Source organism: Dysidea avara, chromosome 14 (assembly GCF_963678975.1).
Source record: "Dysidea avara chromosome 14, odDysAvar1.4, whole genome shotgun sequence".
NCBI lineage: Eukaryota > Metazoa > Porifera > Demospongiae > Dictyoceratida > Dysideidae > Dysidea > Dysidea avara.
Window position 1 is genome coordinate 11,899,578 of NC_089285.1, and position 24,623 is coordinate 11,924,200.

At 39.8% G+C, this 24,623-nt stretch overlaps 4 protein-coding genes across 4 annotated transcripts; 2 read left to right on the top strand and 2 right to left on the bottom strand.

Annotated features, from left to right (window-relative positions):
• Positions 1–2,202: 2,202 nt before the first annotated feature.
• Positions 2,203–3,827, bottom strand: LOC136244122 (uncharacterized). Its single transcript, XM_066035638.1, has 2 exons — positions 2,828–3,827; positions 2,203–2,768 (listed from the first exon to the last, which is right to left on the bottom strand). The coding sequence occupies exons 1-2, from the start codon at positions 3,825–3,827 to the stop codon at positions 2,203–2,205; spliced, it is 1,566 nt and encodes a 521-aa protein (XP_065891710.1).
• A 6,670-nt stretch (positions 3,828–10,497) lies between these two features.
• On the top strand, positions 10,498–11,577 carry LOC136244124 (E3 SUMO-protein ligase ZBED1-like). The gene has a single exon (XM_066035639.1). It carries the CDS (start codon positions 10,498–10,500, stop codon positions 11,575–11,577), a length of 1,080 nt encoding a protein of 359 aa, XP_065891711.1.
• Positions 11,578–11,598: 21 nt separating this feature from the next.
• Positions 11,599–12,285, top strand: LOC136244125 (E3 SUMO-protein ligase ZBED1-like). The gene has a single exon (XM_066035640.1). The coding sequence runs from the start codon at positions 11,599–11,601 to the stop codon at positions 12,283–12,285; it is 687 nt and encodes a 228-aa protein (XP_065891712.1).
• Positions 12,286–19,493: 7,208 nt separating this feature from the next.
• LOC136244126 (E3 SUMO-protein ligase ZBED1-like) lies at positions 19,494–21,045 on the bottom strand. Its single transcript, XM_066035641.1, has 3 exons — positions 20,793–21,045; positions 19,758–20,355; positions 19,494–19,668 (listed from the first exon to the last, which is right to left on the bottom strand). Exons 1-3 carry the CDS (start codon positions 21,043–21,045, stop codon positions 19,494–19,496), a joined length of 1,026 nt encoding a protein of 341 aa, XP_065891713.1.
• Positions 21,046–24,623: the final 3,578 nt, after the last annotated feature.

Genomic DNA, 24,623 nt, shown 5'->3' on the forward strand with positions numbered 1-24,623 from the left:
GAATGGTGTATTCATGTGTGAGACATTACAACTGCAGCAATTTATTGATGAACTAAATGCTACTTCTGTGTGTTATACACCTTAATGTAAAGGAAAGTTGCTCCCAATCAGCATCAAGCATGTTGGTCTTGGTGGGAGTGCTACTGTACAGTTTTCATGCTCAAGATGTACCCAGAGAGTTCTAATTTTTAAAAGTTCCATATACATTTCTTATTCAAAATGCACTGTTTGCAGCTTAGCATTGTAAGTTGCATTTATTGCTGGTGGGTGTATGCACGAACAGTACAGTAAAATTTTAAGGCAACATTTATGATTACCAGCAGCTGATGCCAACACATTTTATCAAACAATAAAAATGCTTCACCCAGTTGTGGAAGCAATGTTACAGGAATTGTGCAACGAGGCTAAACTTGATATGAAATCTATGGATCCGTCAACTATAGGTAGTTGGCAAAGAGCTGTTACATCTGTTTGGTTGACTAGAGGAAAATTTAGTAAAAATTGTAGCTTCACTATATGGAATTATACTAACAATTCTCTTCTGTATTTTGTGCACCTGAGCATGCGTGGTAAAGTAACAGATACAGGTATTGAATTGTTTGAAGGCACTTCCTAAGGTGCAGATAGATATGCCGTTGGAATTGCTTTTAGTAAAGCTAAAGAGGAAGGAATGAATATTGAAATTCAGTGATTCTTCTGCAGCTAAATCGTTTGAAGAACATTATCCTACTGGTAAAGTGATGCATGTTGCTAGAGCCCACACAAAACACCTAGAAGAGTTGTCAAAGCGTAAATCATATTCTGCCACTATTCAAGATACTTACAAGAATAATTACCCTGCAGTCACCACTGTGCCCTAAGCGCCATTCTAAACATTATCAAAGGCTTTCATGCGTGGAGCAAGAACAAATTTCTTTCATTGTTTACTAGATTCTGATACAAATCCTGATATATTTGAATCCCAAATGCATATCTTCGGGAAGTACCATGCACGTGATATACATGAATTTCCTAGTGGACAATGTGGCTTTCATGCTTTGAAAACATGTAATTGGTAAATGTGAAGAAGACATATTATGTCAGGGTGAAGACTACCATACCAAAATTTCACTCACATGTCCCTTTCATGCACTACCCTATGAAATAGAATGCAATGCTCAAGCATCCCAGGCTTCAGAAATAATTCATAAAGAGTTAGGTCGTGGCCATTCTAATTACTCTGAAACTTCTCACAATGTGTTGGTTCGATTTCAATCTAAAGACACAACATACAGTGTATTGACTACATGATGACAACCAATTTGGGATTACTTCAGCAGGCAAATATGTCATGGTTATATGAGAAGAAAGGTGCATCATACTACTGGATATTGGATTTATTTTCTTGCCTATGATTGGCTGTACTAGATGGAATGCAAGAAGCTTTACGTAAGGCTAACGAGAGGCGCCACAGAGATTTAGCTAAAAAAAACAGAGTGAGGAAGGAAAAGATGCCCGTACAAAGTGGAAGAAAGCTCGTGTGCAGGAGCATGAAGAAAGAAAATTGTGGAGCCGTCGGCAAACTATCCCGCATACATATGGATCAGAGTCAGATGAAGATGATGAAGAGAATAGCAACCACACAACCACCTCTGTGCAGAAGTCAAAAAGGAATAAATAAGGATGTAGGAAGCAAGTGCAGGTACAGTTCGCTGATGATGAAAGTAATGGTGAAGGTGAAGGTAGAGTATGTACATGTGGATCAGCAAGAGCTACTCATCAATGGTCATGTCCATTGAACCCACGGAATATTTCATGACTTTTATAAAGCTGAGTTGTGCACAACTTGTAAGTTCATGTATGGTTTTGATTGTTTTTTGTATACATGGCCATGAAGGCAATTCTGTTGTGGTGGCTGTCATTGTTTTGTGTGTACTGTCTTTTTTTGGAAATCGAGTAATAAAATCACAAACAAGATGTATGAAAAAAAAACTGTGTTGAAAATTGCACATGTATGTATATATATATATATATTCAGCCACCAACCTAGCTGGTACTAACTAAACAGACGTGTACAATATATTGGCATGTGGTGTGGGTCACTGTTTTGTACTTGCTGATCAGTTACTTCACATTACTTCTGTTGATTTATCTGTAATCAGATTTGTCACAGTTGGTCAGAGTAATCTAATTCGTTGGAGTATCTACTTCATCCATTTATACTTACTGCCAGTGATAATGACATGCTGAGGATAGGCCAAATGGTAACACCGTGAACACAAAATACTTACGAGCACCCTCCATCTCCCATGAGAACCCCAAATAAGGTTGATGCGTCCCAAATATATCCAAATGGTGGTAACCTGATTTCAAATCAAATTTCATTAAAAAGTCATCTTTATTAAGTATTAGCATGGCAGTTCGCAAATCCTCATATTTGAAGTGGTCTCTTCGTAAAAACTGATTGAGGTGCCTGAGATTTAATACCAACCTGCATTTTCCCTCATGATTTGTAGCAACAGACAAGGGACTACACACCAATGGCTTTTCCTTCACCTCGTGCACACACCTGTTAGTTAGTAACTCCTTCACACTGTCTGTAACAAACTCAAAATGTTCTTCGGTGGACTTGTGATTATTTTGTTCATAGGGGGTTGGTGTGAACTGGAGAGGTAATCTATAGCCACACTGGATCCAATCTACCACTGTAGGTGAAGCTTTAAGTACCTCTGTCCAGAAGGGGAGGTGTTGCTTAAGCCTCCCTTGCACGTCCACTATCTGATGGTCAACTAAGGGCCCAGGTTCCTCCATTCCCATGACCTAGTAAGTTCCCACTCATTGGACTCACTGGGTGTGTCTGATTCCAAACAATCCAAAGGCTCCTCACTGGTAGACCTGTGTCCCAGTGCTGTTTGCCCTGAAACCCTAGCTTTGCCTAAGGGTCCCCCAGTTCCAAGGCCAGAATTGTCAACACCTGTGACCTGGCTATTAGACATTTGCTTTGCTGTGCTATCAGCACATGGCTTCTGGACATGCCCTTTCACACCAGCAGCCAACTGTGGGCTGTGGTTGTCTACCTCTGTGACACTGTTACCCCCCACAGAGCCCTCTGTGCTTGACACCATACTACTATTTGACCACACTGTATCACCAGCACTCACAACTGGTTCATCAAAAGGATACAGCTGATGGTTCCTGGGGCATGACCTTGTCAAGAGACCCCACTGTGAGCAGGAGTAGCATGGCCCAATGGCTCTGGTCGTCCTGGGTCCAAATGGAGCCCTCCGTACTCCGCCATCATCCAACCTGGTCGACCCTTTGGTCCTTTGCTTCTTCTTCTTCGCCGGCCCGCCAGAAGCTGCCCGCTTGCGCTTGCTGTCTCTCTCCTTTTGGGCCCGAAATTGCCGTTTCTCGTCATCGGAGTTGTCAGCAAGCTCATCAGCCTCGTACTCCGCTACCACAGCCCAATCCGACCGGTCAGCAATCCGGATATGTTTCTGCCGGACGCGGATCTCGTCTTTACCTTGGTCTAGCTCCACCTTGGCCCACTCCAGGGCTTGCTTTGAGGCGTTGTCGGCAGTAGTGATCTTATCTAACTGCTTCTGGGCATTTTGTAGGCGATCATCCACCTTATCGTTGAAAACGAACTGGTGCTCGCAGCCTTTCTTCTTAAATGTGCAGGACTTTCGGTTGAGCTTCTCCAGTACTTGTTGCGAGCAGTTTGCCTGCGTCGCAGCTACTTCCTGCCGCAGCTCGTGCAGATTCGTGGCGAATTGCTGCTCCATCCCTGATTTGGTGGCCGCTATGGCTTCCATGATCTGTTTGAATCGGTCTTCCTCCAGCGACATAGCTCGAGATAACAATTCGTCGTGGTCAAGAACAAAACAGTCACACAGTCAGTCACAAAGTAACCCACTTGTACGAACACGTGGTGTAGAAATGTATTTACACACTTAAAACACCTTTTTAAACCCTATGTCACGTGAGAGAGGTTCAGGTGACTACCAATAGTATTCCTGCGGGAGCTTATTTTCTGTCTAATTCATTACATTCAACCGACAGAAAATACACCAGTTTCACCTTGGGTGAAGGACTAACCGTAGATGCGGGTGAGAGATGGCTGAGTGAGCTTGTTACATCAGGTGATCCTCCTGAAGCTAATGTCGTTCTTGTCTCTGCTTTAGTATGTTCACGTTGAGCTGAATCCTGAAAAACAACTAAAAAATTAAAAGTGGATTTTTTCTCAACAGAGTTAACATTTCAGCCAACCAGATGATTATTGGTAAAAGCAAAGGTGTCAACAACAGACACATACAGTTTGGCTCCATTACAAGTTCGAGAAAGGGCTGTAATGGACATTGTACTTATATGGCTTCCACATAGGAAATATATTGTGAAAATTTTAATTGGCTGTAAATATTATGTCAAACATTTGAACAAAAAGATTTGAAATATTTTTAGTGGGTCAAGCAGTACTACAAATGAGCCAAATTTCAAGATCGCGTGTAATTGCATTCATGAGTTATTAAATGTTTCTGAGGATTCAGCTCAACGTGAATATACTATAAGTGGGGAGTGCTGAAAATAGGTGGAGAGATGACCGGCAATTCAACTGTAGAACTGGAGGTTGAAACTGTGAACACTGGGGTAGGAGGGATAGTAGCAACTGTAGAGACAGTGGTACTTGATGTAGCTGTATCTGTCAATACTGGAGAAGCATCGGGTTCAGGTGGTATTGATGCACTGGTTGAAGTCACTGTAACTTCAGCGGAAGGGGTGCTCATCTCCGCAGCTGACCCAGGGACACTTGTAGGTACTTCTGTTGAACCTGGCACTGATCTCTTTGCTTCCATTGCTTGAGTAGCATCAATAACAGCCCTACGTACCCTCCCACTGAAAGTGTCTGATTCATTGATCTCGTGTTCTACTTCTTCATCTTCTACCAGCCCCAGTATTTCCTAATCTTGCCGCTTAAGAGCTTCCAGTTTCTCTTCTAGTGATCCCTTACACTGTTCCAATTTAGTTATGATCGAATCCCTATCAGCTGTAGACTCTATTGTTTCGTAAATCTCATGTATCATCCATGTAGCGGAGGCCCTGTGTCTGCCACGAACCTTTCTTTCTACTTAATCCTTCAGCCATAATTACTTATATGACTCACATATTTGTTGTGGTTAACAATGTTCCGGCGTGTCCATGGGTAGCTGCCAGGACTTCCGCGTAGTTTGCCTTCACTATTCTAATTAAGGCACACCAAGAAAAGCTTTAGTCTTGCGTGCCAACACCGCGCGAGACTTCCTATACAGGTAACAAGACACAAAACGTTCTAATACACAACCAATTACTCGCCTTCCAGGGTACCATGCCCGGTACCAAGGATTCTGTGCGGTGGGTTAATAAGTGACGAGTTACACGTAGTAGCTATGTCAGGATTCACAGAGTCGCCAGACAAATCTATCCGTAGGTCGTCGGCTCAAAGGACCAACAGTTGTAATTATATGCACTTGTGGTTTTTTTATAGGTTTTCATGCATTAGGTAATTTATATTGTAAGTCTTCTGGTGTAAAGTATTAATTTAACTGTTCCTTTTGTATTGTTCTATTGTTACTGTACCCAGTGCATTCTGAACTTGTGCTGTATACTTGTGACTGTTTTGAAGCATCATGGTGGAACTAAAATCTGTGTCCATTGTTCCACTGAATGGGGTACAGTTTCAGAAGAAGACTTGGGCCAATAAACTGGAACTTCCGACGCAAACTCTATGCACTCCGCCTAAAGGAGGGAGGGTCTGTACAAGGGCATATCAAAGCTATGACTGAGATGTTTGATGCCTTAGCTGTTGTTGGTGATCCTGTGCCTGAAGAAGACCGTGTAGTGCACTTACTTGCAAGCTTACCTGATTCCTTTGACATGTTGGTCACTGCTTTAGAGACAAATGAAACAATACCTAAGATGGAAACTGTCACAGAGCACCTACTACATGAAGAGCGCAAACTGAAAGACAAAAGAGAGAAGGAAAGAGGGCATACCAAGGCACTGGCATCTCAGACTCAGTTTAGTCAAAAGCCATTTAATTGTCATTACTATGGAAAGCCAGGACATTTCAAGCCTAACTGTCGTAAACTAACCCTTGATAAGGAGAAGAAAGGGAGGCTTGATGCCAAGAAACACAAGGCAAACAAAGTAACTTTGGAGCAAGGAAGTAGTGAAGATGATGCACTGGTAGTTACACAAGCTCTGTTAACTTCTTCAGAGTCCAAATACAATTGGATTGTTGATTCACGAGCCACTTGCCATATGTGCAATGATCAACAGCTATTTTAACAATTTGTTAGTTTGAAGAAGCCAAACCTGCATTGGTGGTAAGCATCATAAAAGCCCCCTGCCTCAAGTGGCACTCGTTCAAAGGAGTTGCTTGGCTTGGTGCACAGTGACGTTTGTGGAAAAATTAGCACAAAATCAATTGGCGGTGCTGAATATTTTCTTACCTTTATTGACAACAAAACACGTTATGTTTGGGTGCATACCTTAAAACACAAAGCTGACGTGTTTGATCAGTTTGTCGAATGGAAGGCCTTGGATGAGAAACAGAGTAGGCGCAAATTGAAAGTGCTTCGCACAGATAACAGCAGGGAATATACCTCAAACAAATTTGAGGAGTTTCTGAAAACAGAGGGGGTACTTCATGAACACACAGTACCCAAAACACCCGAGCAAAATGGTGTTGCAGAGAGGCTTAATAGAACTCTTGTAGAAACGATTTGCTCAATGCTTGTCGATTCCAAACTTCCTCACAAATTCTGGAGTGAAGCGCTATCTACAGCAGCTTGTCTGAGAAAGTTGAGCCCAACTAAAGTGCTTGAAGGGATGACATCCAGTGGCGGATCTAGAGGGGTTTCTGGGGTTTCGACAGTAACCCCCTTTTAAATTTAGCTCAGTGGCATAAACATTGTTGCACTGACAATTTTTCATAGCAAACAACTATATACCACTGTATTTCAGTAGCATGCATGCAGTTGCACTTAACTGACACCATTTATAGGTATTAAACTCTCAGCAACACTTCACTTTTCATCTCTCACTGCATTAAAAATGATCAAGGTACTCTAATAGAGCAGTCATGTAACTACTCTAATAGAGCTATCAAAGCTACAGATTGCAGTTACCATCTTTGCCCTATAGTTAGCAATAGTGTTTGTTTAAAGCATTGGATTTATTGCAATTAGTAACTAAAAATAGCCTGAAATCCGATCTCAGAACTTCTAAAGTCTCAAAAATTTCTGGAGAAATGTCATTAGATGCCTTATTCAGCTATACCAACTTTCAGAAACCCCCTTTTAAAAATCCTAGATCTGCCACTGGACACCTTATGAAGCTTGGACATATAAAAAGCCAAGGGTGAAACATTTGCACGTTTTTGGCTGTGGTGCATTTGCACATATTCCGAAGGACAAGAGGCAAAAGTTTGATTCCAAAGCAAGAAAATGTATTTTTCTTGGGTATGGTCAAGGAACCAAAAGCTATCGGCTTTATGATACAAATTGCCTCAAAGTGTTTAATAGCCATGATGTGAAGTTTTGTGAAAATGAGTGAGTGCTTGAACCAGAAGCAAATAGTGAGACTGATTATCACTTTGTTGTAGACTTCTCAGAGTGTGAGGTGCCTAGCCAGAAGCAACCAACTAGCCAGTCAGTTGCTGAACCTGTTCTTAGAAGGTCAGAACGACAAAGGCGACCTCCAGATTTTTATGGAGAGAGAGCAAATGCATGTACTCAAAGTGGAAAGGATCCCACTACTCTTCAGGAAGCTTTATCCAGCCCTGAAAGCTCACGCTGGGTGGAAGCTATGGATGCTGAAATGAACTCATTGGACCATAACAGAGTGTGGAACCTAGTTGAGCTACCCAGAGGTAGAAAAGCTGTAGGAAGCAAATGGGTGTACAAGATCAAAACTGGTGCAGATGGAATGATCAAGCAATACAAAGCAAGATTAGTTGCCCAGGGGTTTTCACAAAATATGGTGCTGATTATAAGGAGACATTTTGTCCAGTTGTTCGGCTTGAATCAGTCCGTGTTTGATAGCATTAGCTGTCCTGTGTGGTCTTAAGCTACATCAAGTTGATGTGACCACAACTTTCTTGAATGGCGAGCTTGAGGAGGAGGTTTACATGAAGCAACCAGAAGGTTTTGCTGCTAAAGGCAAATAACATCTTGTTTGTAAACTTAAGAAGAGCATTTATGGCCTTATTAAACAGTCTCCTCGTTGCTGGAACGTGGCCTTAGATTACCAGCTTAAGCAAATGGGCCTGTCAATCCGAGAGTGATGCATGCATATACGCAGATGCAGGAGGAGATATGTTCTTTATTGGTGTTTATGTTGATAACATCATCCTTGTTGGAAAGGATGAAAAGAGAATAGAAGAAATAAAGTATGCTCTTTCGCAGAAGTTTGATATTAAGGACATGGAAAAATTACACCATTTCCTGGGAATGAAAATCCTCCAAGATGAGAGCTCTGAAAGAATTTGGATTGGGCAACCTGCTTACATTAGTAAGATTCTCCAAAAGTTTGGCATGCAAGATTGCAAGCCAGTTAGCACACCTGTTGATCCTAGAGCAAAGGTTATGAAATCTTCCAACAGTGAAGATTGCCTTGATCAACAATGTTATCAATCTGCAATTGGAGCTTTGCTTCACCTATCGGTAAGCACTAGGCCAGATATCACTTACACTGTTAGTACTTTGGCTAAGTTCTCTTTAAATCCCACCAAACTGGCTAAGTTCTCTTTAAATCCCACCAAACAACATTGGACATCTCTGAAGTGCGTTATGCGATATTTAAAGGGAACAGCAAACCATGAAATTGTTTACTCTAAGAAAGGCACCAAACAATGTGTCGGTTACTGTGATGCAGACTGGGCTGGAGATCTTGATGACAGAAAGTCAACAAGTATGTTCTTAGCCAGTGTGGCACAAGAAGCAATTTGGCTTAGACAGTTAATGTCTGAACTGGGGAATGCACCCATTATACCAACTACTATGTTTGAAGATAATCAATCTGCCATCACAATGACAAAAAAATCCTCAGTCACATGGTAGAGCCAAGCACATAGACATCAAATACCATTTTATTCGTGAACAAGTAAATAAGGGAACTGTAACTCTAAAATATTGTGCTACAGAAGAGATGGCTGCTGATATTTTTACAAAAGCACTTAGTCGTGAATGGTTCTGCAGATTGTGAAATGATGGGAGTTAAACAAATACCAGAACATTATTCTTAAAAGTGAGGAGTGTTAAAGAATGCACTTTTAAGTATATGTGTTTATAAATATATGCATGAAGTGTGACATTTTATAGAAACACATATTTAGTGTTTGTAGAAATCTTTATTTGATTGGTTGTAATTATATGCACTTGTGGTTGTTTTTATAGGTTTTCATGCATTAGGTAATTTATATTGTAAGTCTTCTGGTGTAAAGTATTAATTTAACTGTTCTTTTTGTATTGTTCTATTGCTACTGTACCCAGTGCATTAGTTGTGTATTTTATTGTTTAAAACTGTTGTTGCTAGTGTTGTTGTTAGTGTATAAACTCTAACAAACAAGTCACCTGTAGAGAGTTCAGCTATAAGCATAGAGAGATCAGCTAGAAGAAGTTACCTTGTAGAGAGTTCAGTTACAAAGAAACTGCCACGTAGAGAGTAGAGCTGCAAACAAATCACTCTGTAGAGAGTTCTGCTTGAAACAATTCACCCTGTAGAGAGATCAGCTAGACGAAGTTACCTTGTAGAGAGTTTAGCTACAAAGAAACCAACATGTAGAGAGTTCAGCTGCAATCAAATCACCTGTAGAGAGTTCAGCTACAAACGTAGAGAGAAGAAGCTACCTTGTAGAGAGTTCAGTAATAAAGAAACCACCATGTAGAGAGTTCAGCTGCAAACAAATCACCCTGTAAAGAATTCAGCTACAAACAAATCACCCTGTAGAGAGATCAGCTAGAAGAAGCTACCTTGTAGAGAGTTTAGCTAAAAAGAAACCATCATGTAGAGAGTTCAGCTGCAAACAAATTACCTGTAGAGAGATCAGCTAGAAGTCACCTGTAGAGAGTTGAGTTACAAAGAAACTACCATGTAGAATTCAGCTGCAAACAAATCACCTTTAGAGAGTAGTGCTCGGCGGTATACCGATAATTATAGTTATCGCGGTTTATGTACGTAACCAGTTAGTTAGTTGTGCAATATTCCGATAACCAGTTTATAGAAATTCCGGTTTTTTTGTGCAGTAACGGTCACGTGTTTATATGTTCTTGAATATTCGATGGAGTTAGAGGCCAGAAAAAATGCAACGTCACTTGTGTGGACATGTTTCGGTTTAGAAAAAGAGAGCGATGGAAGGATTAAAAGCAAAGATGTTGTTGTTTGTCGAAGTGTTACCAACGCGTACAGACGAAGGGAGGGAACACTTCAAATTTACTGTCACACCTGAGAATTCATCACCCGACTATTCATGGTTTAGTAATGACTGCTATTAAGACAAAAAATCATCGAAAAGAAGATTTAGAGAAGCGGCAGCAGCCATCCATCGCGAGTAGCATGAAGAAAGTGCAACAATATGACAGAACAATGAGAAAATGGTGCGAAATTACTACTGCTGTCACCTATTGTCTAGCGAAAGATAGTTTGCCTATATACACCGTTGATAAAGTTGGATTTAGAAACATGGTGGAGAAAATGGACCCACAATATGATTTGCCAAGCAGTAAGTATTTCTCAAAAACGTCCATTCCAGCTCTTTATGAAGACACCCGTCAGAAACTGCAGGTAGATCTTCAAGAACAAGGAAAAGCTTTCTCTGCCACTGCTGATATGTGGACTAGTGTTACAGGAGAGCCTTATCTGTCATATACCATTCATTACATCAACGATGAGTGGGAGTTGAAGACAAAGTGCTTACAGACCCTATATTTCCCTACAGACCACACAGGGCAAAATATTGCAGTTGCTTTAAAAGACACTCTTTCACACTGGGGTTTAGATGTAGCAAACCAAGTGTGCATCACTACTGACAACGGTAGTAACATCTTGTGTGCCATAAGATCACACCTTGCTTGGCCATATCTTTCCTGTTTTGGTCACAACCTTCATTTAGCAATCGGTAACTCAATTAAAGATGATTCCAGAGTACAACGGGCATTGAGCATATGCAGGAAGATTGTAACTTCATTTTCCCATAGCTGGAAGAAAAAATGGGATATTTTATCAGAAGCTCAAGCTACCCTTGAATTACCCCAACACTCACTTGTTAGTGATTGTGTGACACGGTGGGGGTCTCAACAGTTGATGGTAGGAAGGATATTAGAACAAGAATCTGCTATTCGACAGGTGCTTGCATCTGATAGAAGATGTTCACATCTACTACCAACCTGGCAAGACATTGAAGTGCTTCAATCAATTCTCAGCCCACTGGCCGAGTTTACCGACACACTGTCAGGTGAAGAACGTGTTACTGCTTCAGCCATTAAGCCACTGCTTGATTTATTGCAGAGGAAGACCTTGGCTACATCTCCTACAGATACCACATTGGTTACTGATATCTAGGAAAGGATTATCAATTACCTTATGACAAAATATGATCAATCTGACTTTGACGAGTTATTCAATGTTTCCAGTTTCCTTGATCCAAGGGTCAAGACAAAACATCTGAAAGATCAAGATGTGATTAAGCAGTGTGTGATAGAAGAAGGCGCTGAGTTGATAGAATCTGGAGCTGGTGTAGATGATCATTCTGTAGTTGTGGTCTCAGGTGATGAGCCATCTACAAGTAGTGGAGGTGTTGGTTGTCCACCAAACAAACAACGCAAGCTAAGCAGCCTACTTAGAGAGGCTACAAGTACTGTTTGTAGCACTGCAGGGACAGTGACACCTAGCAAGGAACAGACAGCTGAAGACAAGATGAGAAATGAAGTTGAAGAATATTTAAAAACATCTACAATTGATCCGGAAGTGAATCCACTAAAATGGTGGAAAATACATGCCACAGATTTTCCTGTGATCTCCAAATTGGCAAGAAAATACTTATGTGTATGTGCCAGTAGTTCACCATCAGAAAGAGTGTTCAGTTTATCTGGTCACATTGTGTCTAAGAAGAAAGCCACACAAGGTGAACATGCTGGTATTTCTAGCCAAAAACTTGTAGAAACTCTGAAGTTTCAGTTATTCAACAATGATTTTTATAATACTGATTTTTGTTTTACTGAAAGGGTATACGACATGATTAAGTCTGTGTGCATATACACATACAGTTGACAAGTTGTATTTCTGTAACTTTTTTATAAGCTTTCATAATCATGACTGTCTTATCCAGTACTTCATTCCAACTCACTTTACCTTGTCCTGTAAATTGCATATCAGTTAAATTATTCAACCTGTATGAAAAGAAATTGTATGCAAAGAGTACATGTGCATATAACAACTATATACCGATATATCGTGATATGTTGGGGTTACTAATATCGACTAATCAAAATCTGATACCGCCGAGCACTAGTAGAGAGTTCAGCTAGAAACAATTCACCCTGTAGAGAGATGAGCTAGAAACAAGTGATCCTGTAGAGAGATCAGCTAGAAGAAGTTACCTTGTAGAGAGTTCAGCTACAAAGAAACCATCATGTACAGAGTTCAGCTGCACAAGATCTCCCTGTAGAGAGTTCAGCTACCAAAGTTCACCTTGTAGAGAGTTCAGCTACAAAATATCCATCATGTAGAGTGTTCAGCTACAAACAATTCACCATTTAGAAAGATCCGCTAGAAGAAATTACCTTCTAGAGAGTTCAGCTACAAAGAAACCATCCTGTAGAGAGTTCATCTACAAACAAGTTAACCTATAGAGAGACCAACTAGAAACAAATCATCTTGTAGAGAGTTCAGCTACAAAAAAAATCACCCTGTAGAGAGTTCAGCTACGAAAAGATTACTGTGTAGATAGTTCAGCTATATAAAAGAAGTCACCTTGTAGAGAGTTCAGCTACAAACAAACCACCCTGTAGAGAATTCAGCTACAAATAAATCGCCCTGTAGAAAGATCAGCTAGAAGAAGTTACCTTGTAGAGAGTTCAGCTACAAAGAATCCATCATATAGAGAGTTCAGTTACAAACAATTAGTAGGTTAATGGTAAAAAATTTTAATAACAAAAATTCAGTGAATTTTGTGCCAAGACCAAGCAGCACCAAAATTCACCTGAATCGTCGTTATTAAACATTTTACCGTTAACCTACCATCACAGCCATTTCTTGGCCGCAACCTTGGATTTCACATCTTTTTCACCATAGCCTTTTTGAGGACTGCACTCTTTTTTTACAGCTTGGTTGTTTTGGATTAGATTAACCTACCATGAGGAAAGTACATATATCCTCTGTCATAATATTTTAAGTAATCTGGGATGCCAGACTTATCTCTTAAATTCATAGCTTGTAGCATAGATATTTGAATAGATATTGCATTCTTGTCTGTCCTTGAGCAATTCTTCAATTTCCTGTACCTTAAGGTTCAACATAGCACATATTGCTGTACCCCCAATGCGGTAGTACATATCGTCATCATCTTCACCCACTAGTGTACTCTCTTGATCAATCAAGCATTGGTCAAGAAGACATCACATGCAAATGTATAGTAGTAAATTCAAAGTGGTGGCACGTACTGTTGTGGAAGAACACGATCCAGAAAGCAAGCCTGATACAGTTTATTGTGTGAATAAATCTTACTACATAATTAGCTTAGTAAGCTTACCTGTTGAATTTCTAAGGATACTACTACATTATTCATTATACTGTTTGTATCAAACTAAACTGCTTAGCTATGCCCTTAATGGTGTTACAGTTATACACAATTTCACCATGTGTAGTTAAAATAAATAATTTTTGTGCATACACAATGCTGATGTATGCGAGTTATAACATCATGATAGTTATCATAATCGTGATAACTATCATATAATCCTATAATCGTGCATCCTATTATCGTGAAAGTAGCAAAATGTCACAATTGCTCAGCCCTACTTTATCAGTGCTATTTAAACTTAAACCCAAGTACATTTGAAGACTACATTCAAGTTGGTCCAGATAAGTTTTGTATTTACAGTATCAATTGATTTTAAGTCTGCATTAATTTCAGGAACAACTGTACAGTGTCCTTCAAGTGAAATATACCACTTCCATACACCTATGCACAACTATACCTTGGTTGACCTGCCAATCCATGGTGAACATTGTAAGCCAAATCCAACTTTGTAGATTAATCCAAATGGAAGTTATGGCTGGGAATGCAAGTGCCTGTAGTTAATTTTTAGTATGGTCACTGTACAAATTGATTTCCTTGTTCTTCCTACTTTCTAGCGCTGTAATTTCAAAACTACACACCACAGAAGCCTGAAACTTTGGTGATCCATTCCTTGGATGCTGCAGATAATGGTGAGTGAATAATTTTTGTTTAATATTATATCCCTTTGGCCCCTACATTAATAAATAAAAGTGTTCTGTTAACGCGAAAGCCAATATATTGGCTCTTGTTACATGCATGTGTTCAAACACACATCTCGTAAATGAAACATCCTATGAATATATGGTTTGGACCACGCTACTCCTTACTAATTGGGTGATTTGTTCAGGTGCTGGAATGGCTAAAACTTAGTCTTAGACAATGATACATGGAATTTAATTGCAGAAAAGTACCAAGAATACTACATTAAACTATCAGAAATGTCTTTTAAAGTATTTTAGATGGTAAGAATGGAATTATTAGTAACCAAAGTGATTTGTCACCATGTGTCATCCTTAATCACCCACAGAACTCAATACATTACCATAAAAGTTAGTTTGTAATGTACAGGACAGAAAATCGGTCATATCTAAGGAATGCATAAAGATATTAAGCTGAAATTTTAACACAAGATAGATGAGCACCTAGTATCTCATTTAAGCTATAAAACAGAAAATTGACCCATGTGCCAAAAAGGTATGTTTTCCAAGATCAGGTCACATTTGTCACCTTTATCACTCACAGAATTCAATACATTACCATAAAAGTTAGTTTGTAATGTACAGGACAGCAAATTGGCCATATCTCAGGAATGCATCAAGATATTAAGCTGAAATTTTAACATACGATAGATGAGCACCCAGTACCTCATTTAAGCTTTAAAACAGAAAATTGACCAATGTGCCAAAAGGTAGGTTTTCCAAGATCAGGTCACATATGATGTTGTAGATCTATCCTTCGTGAGCAGTTTAATGCAAACCATGAAGGAATAAGTGGATCCTACAAGGAGTAGCAGGAGCCCAAGTTTATATGTCAAAATGCATATTTTTTGTAAAATAACTTTCGTTTTTAAGAACCGGTTAATTGTGCAAACTGGTCACATATTACATATGCACATACTTATATGCATGTGAGGTAAATGTGAAGTAAAGGTGCATTAAATATTAAGAATATATAGAGTATTTTGTATCATAGAATATGCATCATGTGCTTGTAAACTGATAGTACAGATGCATGTTCTGACTACATGCATTAGATTGTGATGTGTGTTTGTATTTACTGTACACATTACTCATTATAATACAACACAGTCACTATCAATGATGAATGTACATACTGGCAAATTATATACATACACAGTAATGTGCACAGATATTGATGTACTTGTACTCAAATAATTATCCTATGTACATAATATGATATCATTGTAAATAATCAACAAATTTATTAGCAAACTGAGTTCCTATTAAACACACACACACACATATATATAAGCACATGTCACACTTTTTAAGCAAACACTACAGAAATACTTTTACAATACTTTTTTACGATTTAGTTCAACTTCAACAGCTACACAAATTTGGTGGATTCACATCCATATGATGAATGAAGCTGGCCCAAAAGGTTTGTTCAATGAGCTGCACCACTCTTGGATGGGTTCAGGCAACTTATTCTTTTCAGGATAATTCTGATACCGATTAACATGTGCCATATATACTTCCTGACTTATTTATTTTCTGGCTAAAAAAATATTGAATTTCTTCAGCACAAAGATTATCACAAGCACAAGTAATCTAACCATCACTTCCAATCCAATGACTATTCGGTTGTCATTATCACCTGAATATCTGACATTACCTATTTGCTGGATGCTACATTGTGCTTTTTGTACAGTTGAGGAACATCGATTAAATTTATTTCTGGTAAAACGTTTTATGAAGTAGGTAAGGTGAGAGTCATCAAACTTAATTTTGTAAGGTGGATATAATTTCATTTGGCAGTTACAAGTGTACTCTAGAGATGACAGTACAGTGGCTGAAAGGAGCGAAATATGGCTGTTTAGTGTTTACATGTTCATGGTTTACTGATGAGGTGTGTTGGACTTTCCCAAAAAGAGTTTCAGATTATGTTCCATTGACCTTGGATGACAAAAACTTTGTAAAAACATATCCGTGTTCCAAATCAGAGATGTCACAGTCGTATTTACACTAAATCTTAGTATAGTCTGCAGTTCAAAAGTATAAGAAAAATTTGGAATTTTAAATTTGATTAGGGACAGTGTATAACGCTGCGATAAAAAGTACTGAAACAAGCTGGATTGGAGTAGTACATAATGTTCAAATACTGTAAAACAATAAGAAGTGAATATCCCTACTGTGCTACACTCAATGCACAGTAGGGCTATCCACTTCTTATTGTTTTACAGTATTTGGACATTACATACTAAATACATAATGTACACTGAACAGAAACGTTTCTGCAAAACATTTTTTTTCTAAATTCTGTAGCAACTTGACGCAAATGTTTTGGGTCGATCTGAAGACACTTTTGGGCTTGGTTTTACCCAACCAATACTGTCACATACATATACATACATGCATACAAGTTGCAGATGTTGGTATGATAGAATCGGCACACGTGGCAGCACGCTGATGGTCCACTGACATCCTGTGTCAGTGGCCAGAAGCTAAATTGTAGTAGTGATTAGCTACAAAGTTTACTTACTTGATTACTTAAAGGGGGGAAATTAACAGTTAAAGGGAGCTGAAGTTAGGTTGGTGGGGGATCTTTGAACACTCTGAGCATGGACATAGAATGAAAAAGAGCAGGTGTTGTTGGAGGTAAAATTGGCAGTTGGTGAGGGCATCTATGGTGAGGGGCAGCTATTGTCAGCAGGTAATGACCTTTTTTTTTTTGATCTTCAACTTACAGCTAGACTGAAGTTGCAATTTAAAGTGGAACCCCCCCTTTTAAAAGTCTGGATCCTCCCCTGTAATTATATAATCAACTCCTTCATGTATTACAGTAGCTACTACGTGTTTCAGCATGTCTCGGGCACTGAGCCAGATTGCCAGTTGCTCACAGCACTAATCACCCGTGGGCACTGAAACCATCTCTGCCTCTGGATCCAGATTGCACTACTTGTCCTGAACAATTAAATTGATCAAATCTGATAAGTGTGAACCAAAGTGTAACCAAACAAGACTACCAAGCAGGACTGGCTCTGGCAAAATAGGGGTGGGTGGGCCACCACAGTTGAGGGCATAGCAATTGTAGCATATTTTCAAGGGGGTCTGGGGGCAGGCTCCCCCTCCACCAGGAAAATTTTTTAAATCATCACTCAAGCCTGAGATGCAGCAATCTGAAAGCATTTTTAATGTAATTTAGTTGGGTGCTGACAGTTGCATGCTGCTCAACAGAATCTTTGAAGTAAGTCTGAGTGTACTGAAGGGCTGAAATAATATCAAGTAGCAAACTCTTACGTGCAATTGTATGGCTTCTCGTACGTTAGTCTGTGCACTAGAGTTTAAAACCATAGAATATAGCCCTGTATATAATCTATGGTATAGTTACGTATAATATTTAGCTAGCTGTACATAATATGAGGGAAGATACTCTCTTTCTCTTCTAGAGTAAAAGGTTGGGTGGGTCGCAAAGAACAAGAATTTTAACCGATCGATTTTAACCTAAGCGCGCAACTTAATAGTTTTTTTCTGACAAAAGTTGAGGCGTTTGTTATGCTGCGTGGGAACATTAAAAATGGCGACGTTGGCAGGTGCTGGCAGAAAGTTGGAGAGAATCGAAGCGTTCTTCTTTGACATAGAGAAAGAGAAGACTCCGCAAGCAAGTAGTGAAATAAAAGAATGCCAGTGAAGCGGCCGTCTCGACTCGAGGGGTTCTGGACTAAAGTCACTACTCGCACATCACCCGCCTCCTTAACAGCTATAATTCCATATGGGTACGTGAAAAGGAATGGTATTATTGCCACTGCTTCTAATGTGAGGAAACAAACAAGCTCTTCTTACTACAACTCGGTGCAGGAAAACAAGGTAGGCATCATTTAGAGTCGCCTAGTCCAGTACACAAATATTTATTATATCCAGGTTATCAAAATCGCACTCATCAATAGAGTAGTATGTCTGGAGATAAATATAGTGTTACTCGTCAGTAGAATGTATCACCAGATATATTAAGAGAGTGGTAGCTTTGCCAAGATGGTGAACATCATTAAGACTATAGCACCTGTTGAAAAAGTCCATCGGACCTCAGGATGCCAACCTACAATTGAGTTTGAGCTGTTACTGAATGTCGTTGATGTGTCACCTGGTCTGTAGGTGAGGTTCTCTTTTGTGATTACAAGTCTTGTTTGTAATTATGTATTTGTTTGTAGTATGTGTTTATTCTGTGGTGTATCATTAAACAAGGCCACAAACAGACATCCTGTTCAAAATATGTGTAACCTTATATCCTACATTGCTCATATCTTGCCTACAGTAATTGTGCTAAGTAGTACCTTGAGTAGTATGTATGCATTCCCAGGTGCATTTGGATTGAACATAATACCACACAGTACTTTACCATTATTTGTAACTTGATTTTAGAAAGCGGATCCAAATTATACACCAGGGGAAATTGAACGACCACCTCTAGTGGGTAGCTACACTATCAAACTATCCGGCGATTTTGATGCTCAAAACTGGTTTCTTGAGGTTATGTTTTCTGGGTGCCCTGTCAGGCTCTAGTCACATTTTCTGGCTTTGACACAAGGACCTCGCTTCATAAGAATCAGTGGTGGATGGCCTTCAACAGCTAGCCAAAGATTTTGGTATTGATTCTGCTGTATTTTGGCCACTTAAGGAGCTAGTTTTCAAGAATAGCTGCCAACCTGCTACTAATAGGCCTAATGTATTTTGTGGAGTGGACTCACACTAAATTAGAAACAGCTTCTTAACAATTATCCAGGAATTTCCTAGTTCTTGTACCACTGTAGACACTAATGTCAAGCTAAAACTACTGAAGCTGCTCTTCCTACAAAGTCACAAATATCGCACGTGCACTAATTTATTAGAATATTTACAAGATGTTATAATAGTGCATAAGTAGTTAGATATAGGCTACACATAGCCTTTTCTACACAGTCTATAGCTATAATTCCTTTGATGCTTTGCAAGTAGAAGATCCAGAGCTGTTCTGCCCTTCAACCTTCAAACAAGTCTCCTATCAATTTAGAAATTGGTCCCTTCTTTTTCTTGCTCACCGGTGGATCTAAATCATCATCATCCACAACTTCTTCAGTTCTCAATTCTTGATTTGTACTATCAGATTCCAAAGAAATCAACTCCTCTTCTACCATGTCTACAATTTCTCGCTTGCTATAGGAGTCAAGAAATGGTAGTCCTTATATCTTGGATCTAGGGAAGTAGCCATATTGATTATCCTCTTCACAGCTGGCTTGTGATACCTATCATCCAGGTCTTTCTTAATCTCCTGCTTTACTGCCTTAGAAGTAGCAGAGTCTCCTTGAGTGATCTTCAGTGTTTTAGTAAGTAACTTATAGAGCAGAGGCTTAACAATGCTTAATGTGGGATATCTAACAGCTCCCATAACAGTGGTAGCTTGCTGGAATGGCTTCAGTAGCTCTACTAGCATTTCAACAACTTCCCAATCACCGCTTTCCAACATCAAATGCCTGTCCTTCCCTTCCACCAACACTGCTGAAATAGCCGTTTGTTGTTCAATCAGTCTCTGTAACATAGAAAGTGTGCTACCCCAGCGTGTTACACAATCTTGAACAAGCATGTGTTGTGGCAACTTTAACAATTCTTGCTTTTCTCGTAACTTGTAGGTCTCTTTTGTTGATCTCTTGAAATGGCTGACAATTGCCTTGCAACGTGCAATAATTCTCTGCACTCTTGCTACCTTCAGACCTTTGTTGACTGCCAATTGTAAAGTGTGAGCTATGCATGGAAAGTGGTCGATATTCAACAGAGTGAAGGCATTGACAATGTTACTACCATTATCACTGATACCTCCACAAACCTTATCTGTGATTTTCCAGTCTGAAAACATAGATGAGAGTACATCTTTCAATGAAGCTCATCATGGTCCTGTGGGACCTCAAGTGTTTGAAGACACTTGCTCTGCAGAGTAAAATTATCAGCTATGAAATGAACTGTTAAAGACATGTATGAACATTGCTGGTGCTGTGATGTCCACAGGTCTGTTGTTATGGTACATTTGCTTGCCAAAGCCAGCTGTTTTTCAACTGCCATCCTAACTCTGCTGTATGCCTCAGGTAGAACTTTTGTAGTTATGTGAGTACGGTGTGGCAGCTGAAATCTAGGCTCAGCAACCTGTAATAGGTTGCGAAAAGCTGGCTCATCCACTAAGCTTAATGGCTGCATCGTGTGAATTATAAAATTTGTTGTTGCACGAAGCAGAGAACAGTACCTGGGGCTATTCTGTAGAAACGGAGCTGTCCTTTTGTATGCTGCACTAAGCGTGAGTTGTTCAGACTCTGGCTGGGCTTCAGCTTCATCATCCACGACTGTGTCTTCTTCGGACAATTTGCTGCCATTGACAGAGTTGGTTTTCCCAGTTTTCTCTAAGTATTTCTTGAATTCGCTGATGTGCAATCGTTCGAGATGATACGTCATATTGGACGTGTTACCCGAGTAGGCAATTATCACTCGACAAAGACGGCACGCTATTTTCTTCTTGTCTACTACCATTCCATCACTGTCCGCCATGAACCCAAAATAAGTCCATATTTCACTTCTAGTCTTAAACTAGGGGCAGCAAAAGTTAAATTGGCATCCATTTCTTGAGACAATGGCCATTATTTACTTACAGGTGCACATGAGGTCACGTGTACGTATCGCGACATACAGTACTGTATGTCATATCGTATCGTAGACTTATATGTCGTGACATGTCGTATATCGTGACTATCGTGGCATCCCTACTGTTTAACAACATTTACCTTGATGAATCATCACAGAGCAAAGCATTTTCAGCTTCAACATACAAAAGAGTAGAAATTTGGTGACCTTGATCATTGGTATGATGATGTGTGGTAAAATAAACAATTCAACAGGTAAGAAACCTACCCATAGTCACCATCACAGTTGTGGATGAGAAGGTCCATATCATATTCATACCTGTACAGTTCATCACTGATATCACATATGATAAGCAGAACTTATTTATTTATTTGGTAATGCTTTATTACAGCACAACTCATACCAATTAGTATCATTCACTAGACTGGTACACTCATCCCCATCATCATTGCTACTATACAAGACAGTTTATGAAAATCATGTCAAAGTGGAAAGTTACTGTACAATTCTTCTGTAGTTTGCTGATGTCCAATACTTGATTGTAGTCTAGCTGGAGTTGAAGCACAAATAGGTGGAAACAATGCCATAGGTGATAAGTGTCTGTAATATTATGCTATACACACGCATGTACGCATACACACACACACACACATCTCTCTTCCTCAGTGAGATCAGCAGAATTGGAGCAAGGGGTCATAATAGGTGCACTGCAGTTGAACTCACTTTAACTAAGTTAGTCGTCACTTGAACATTTGCTGTATCCCTGTATGCAAGGTGTAGCCTTCCTGTTAGCTACAATATATTCTTAGTGGAGACACTTGTAATCAATTCAAAGGCTGGAATTTACAAAATTAAATAATGAACAAATCTATATCTATCTTAACCACTACACCACGAACAATTACCTATCATTAGGAGAGTCAGCAGTTTCCTCTATCTTCATCAGGTCTTCGTTTCGCTTTAGCAGGTAGATGGCCAGAAGGTTGTCACTCGAGAAATCCAACTTCCTTCTTAGTTCCCTCCAATTCTCTAGCGTGTCCCTAGTCACGTATATCTTTGTGTTACTTGTTTCCCACCCTCCGTGATACTTTCGTGGCCTTCCTAAACACGCGGAGCATTGCACCATACTACACAAGCTGAAGTGTGGGTGATTTACAAATAGTTTACAGAGCATATACATAAATATATGTTTTTAAGGACCGTAAAATAATAACAAATCTTAAAAGGCTTCACTTACATCACATTGTCCCTTTAAATTTGTCTGGATACAAAAGCTGTTCCCTTCTTAATTGCTGCAGTGGAGTCCAAAAATTCTTGTATAGGCATATTAGTTAGTTTAGAGAGGAATTCGTGTAAGACATCATCGATGGCTGTGGATTTAGTTGATTCCAGATGCTTGGTTTAATACAGCACAAACTTCATCCTTGTGTTGAACTTGACTATTAACAAGCTTGACAGTTTCCTGTACAAGTGACTTGCTATATTTTTGGAACCCAATTTCATTGTAGTGTTTTCACAGCTACATTGTTATAGCATGGTATTTTGCGCATGCGTATTAGAGTCTTAATAAGTGATAACACGAGTGAAGTGCCAGCTAGCGTTGATCCGCCGCTTGAAGCCGAATCCTACCGCGTAACAACTTGGGGGCTTGTCCGGGAGAACCAGAAGCTTGATCTTTTGAAGATCTTGGAGTACAGAAGTTGTATTTACTGTTGAATTATCGCCAATTGTCGTGGCCAGTTTACGCCACTTAGTACCACTTCACACTTCTAACCCCAAATACGAATTCCTTGGCACCGGGTTGAATGGTGCCCGAACAGGTGTGAATTTTGTTATTTGGCGTTGTTTCTTTCTGTGTTCTCGTTTGTTAGGGATCGGATTGTTACCAGCGGCGGTGGGCAACTTTTGGAATTGTATTATTACACTACTAGAATTGCTGGCTGACGAAACTGTTTCGTATTTTCACTACTATTACCTTTTTGTATCTACGAGTCATCATTTCGTTTAGCATCGAATCTTTTGTGGACTCTCCTAAATTGTCAACCTTAGTACCACTGAAGAAAGCGGACTTATCCGCTCTTGCTCAACATTATAAGCTGGAAATTACTAGTACTATGAAGAAGAGCGATATTCAAAGGCTGCTTGTAGAGCATTTAGTGGAAGAAGAAATCGTTTCTGACGATGAAGATTCGCTAACTAGCGCTAATGTGGTAGAGCTGAACAAACTCGAACTGAAAGATAAGGAAAAGGAATGCGAGAGCCAACTAAAGTTGAAGGAAATGGAGCTAAAAGAGCGTGAATTGACGATGCAATTAAAGATGAAAGAGTTAGAGTTAGCGGCAGCTACTGCCACAGCAAGCCCCACCCCCCGTCGTAGTGATTTTGACGTGAGTAAGCATGTTCGTTTTGTGCCTCCCTTTCAAGAAACTGAAGTGGATAAATACTTCTTACACTTTGAGAAGGTGGCTTCAAGCCTGTCTTGGCCCAGAGAAGTATGGACACTCCTGCTCCAAAGTGCTCTGCTTGGTAAAGCACATGAAGCTTATTCAGCCTTATCAGTGGATCAAAGTTCAGAATATGACACTGTGAAGAGTGCTGTCCTCAGAGCCTATGAATTAGTACCGGAGGCCTACAGACAGAAGTTTAGGAACACCAGGAAGAATGACTCCCAGACTTATGTTGAGTTTGCACGATCTAAGGAGACATTATTTGACCGTTGGTGTATATCCAAGGAAGTTCAGAAGGAATTTGGTAAACTGAGGCAATTAGTGCTAATGGAGGAATTCAAGAACTGTCTCCCAACTGATATCAAGACCTACCTGGATGAGCAAAAGATAGACACCCTCCACCAAGCAGCCACTCGTGCTGATGATTATGCTTTGACCCACAAATCATATGGCAAGACTGCAATCCGTACTGATAGCTCTAGTGATACCAGTACTACTCCCAATGGAAACACCAACCGCAGTGGTCATTCAGCTGGTCCTGGAAAGACTAATGGCCGAGGTGCTTTACTTCCTGGTGGACCTACGTGCTATTATTGTCGGCGAAAAGGTCATGTTATGTCAGAGTGCCGTGCTCTTCAGAAGAAGAATGATAAGTCAAAGCCAGATCTTCTTGTGTCACAATTTAGTAATGTGAATATCCCAGAAGAATATGGACCATTTATATCTCGTGGCAGTGTATCGTTAGTGGACACACCAAGTGAGAAACCTGTCACTATTTTGAGAGATACAGGTGCTTCACAGTCCTTAATCTTAGACAGTGTGCTACCCTTTTGCTCCCAGTCTGATACTGGTATGACAGTGTTGCTACAAGGAGTAGAGTTGGGTATCTTCAATGTGCCATTGCATAAGGTTTGTTTGAGGAGTCCTTTAGTGAATGGTCCAGTTGTTTTAGGAGTGAGACATTCTCTCCCAGTTCAGGGCGTTGATCTTATACTGGGTAATGATCTGGCTGGAGGCAAGGTAGTGGCAAATCCCCAT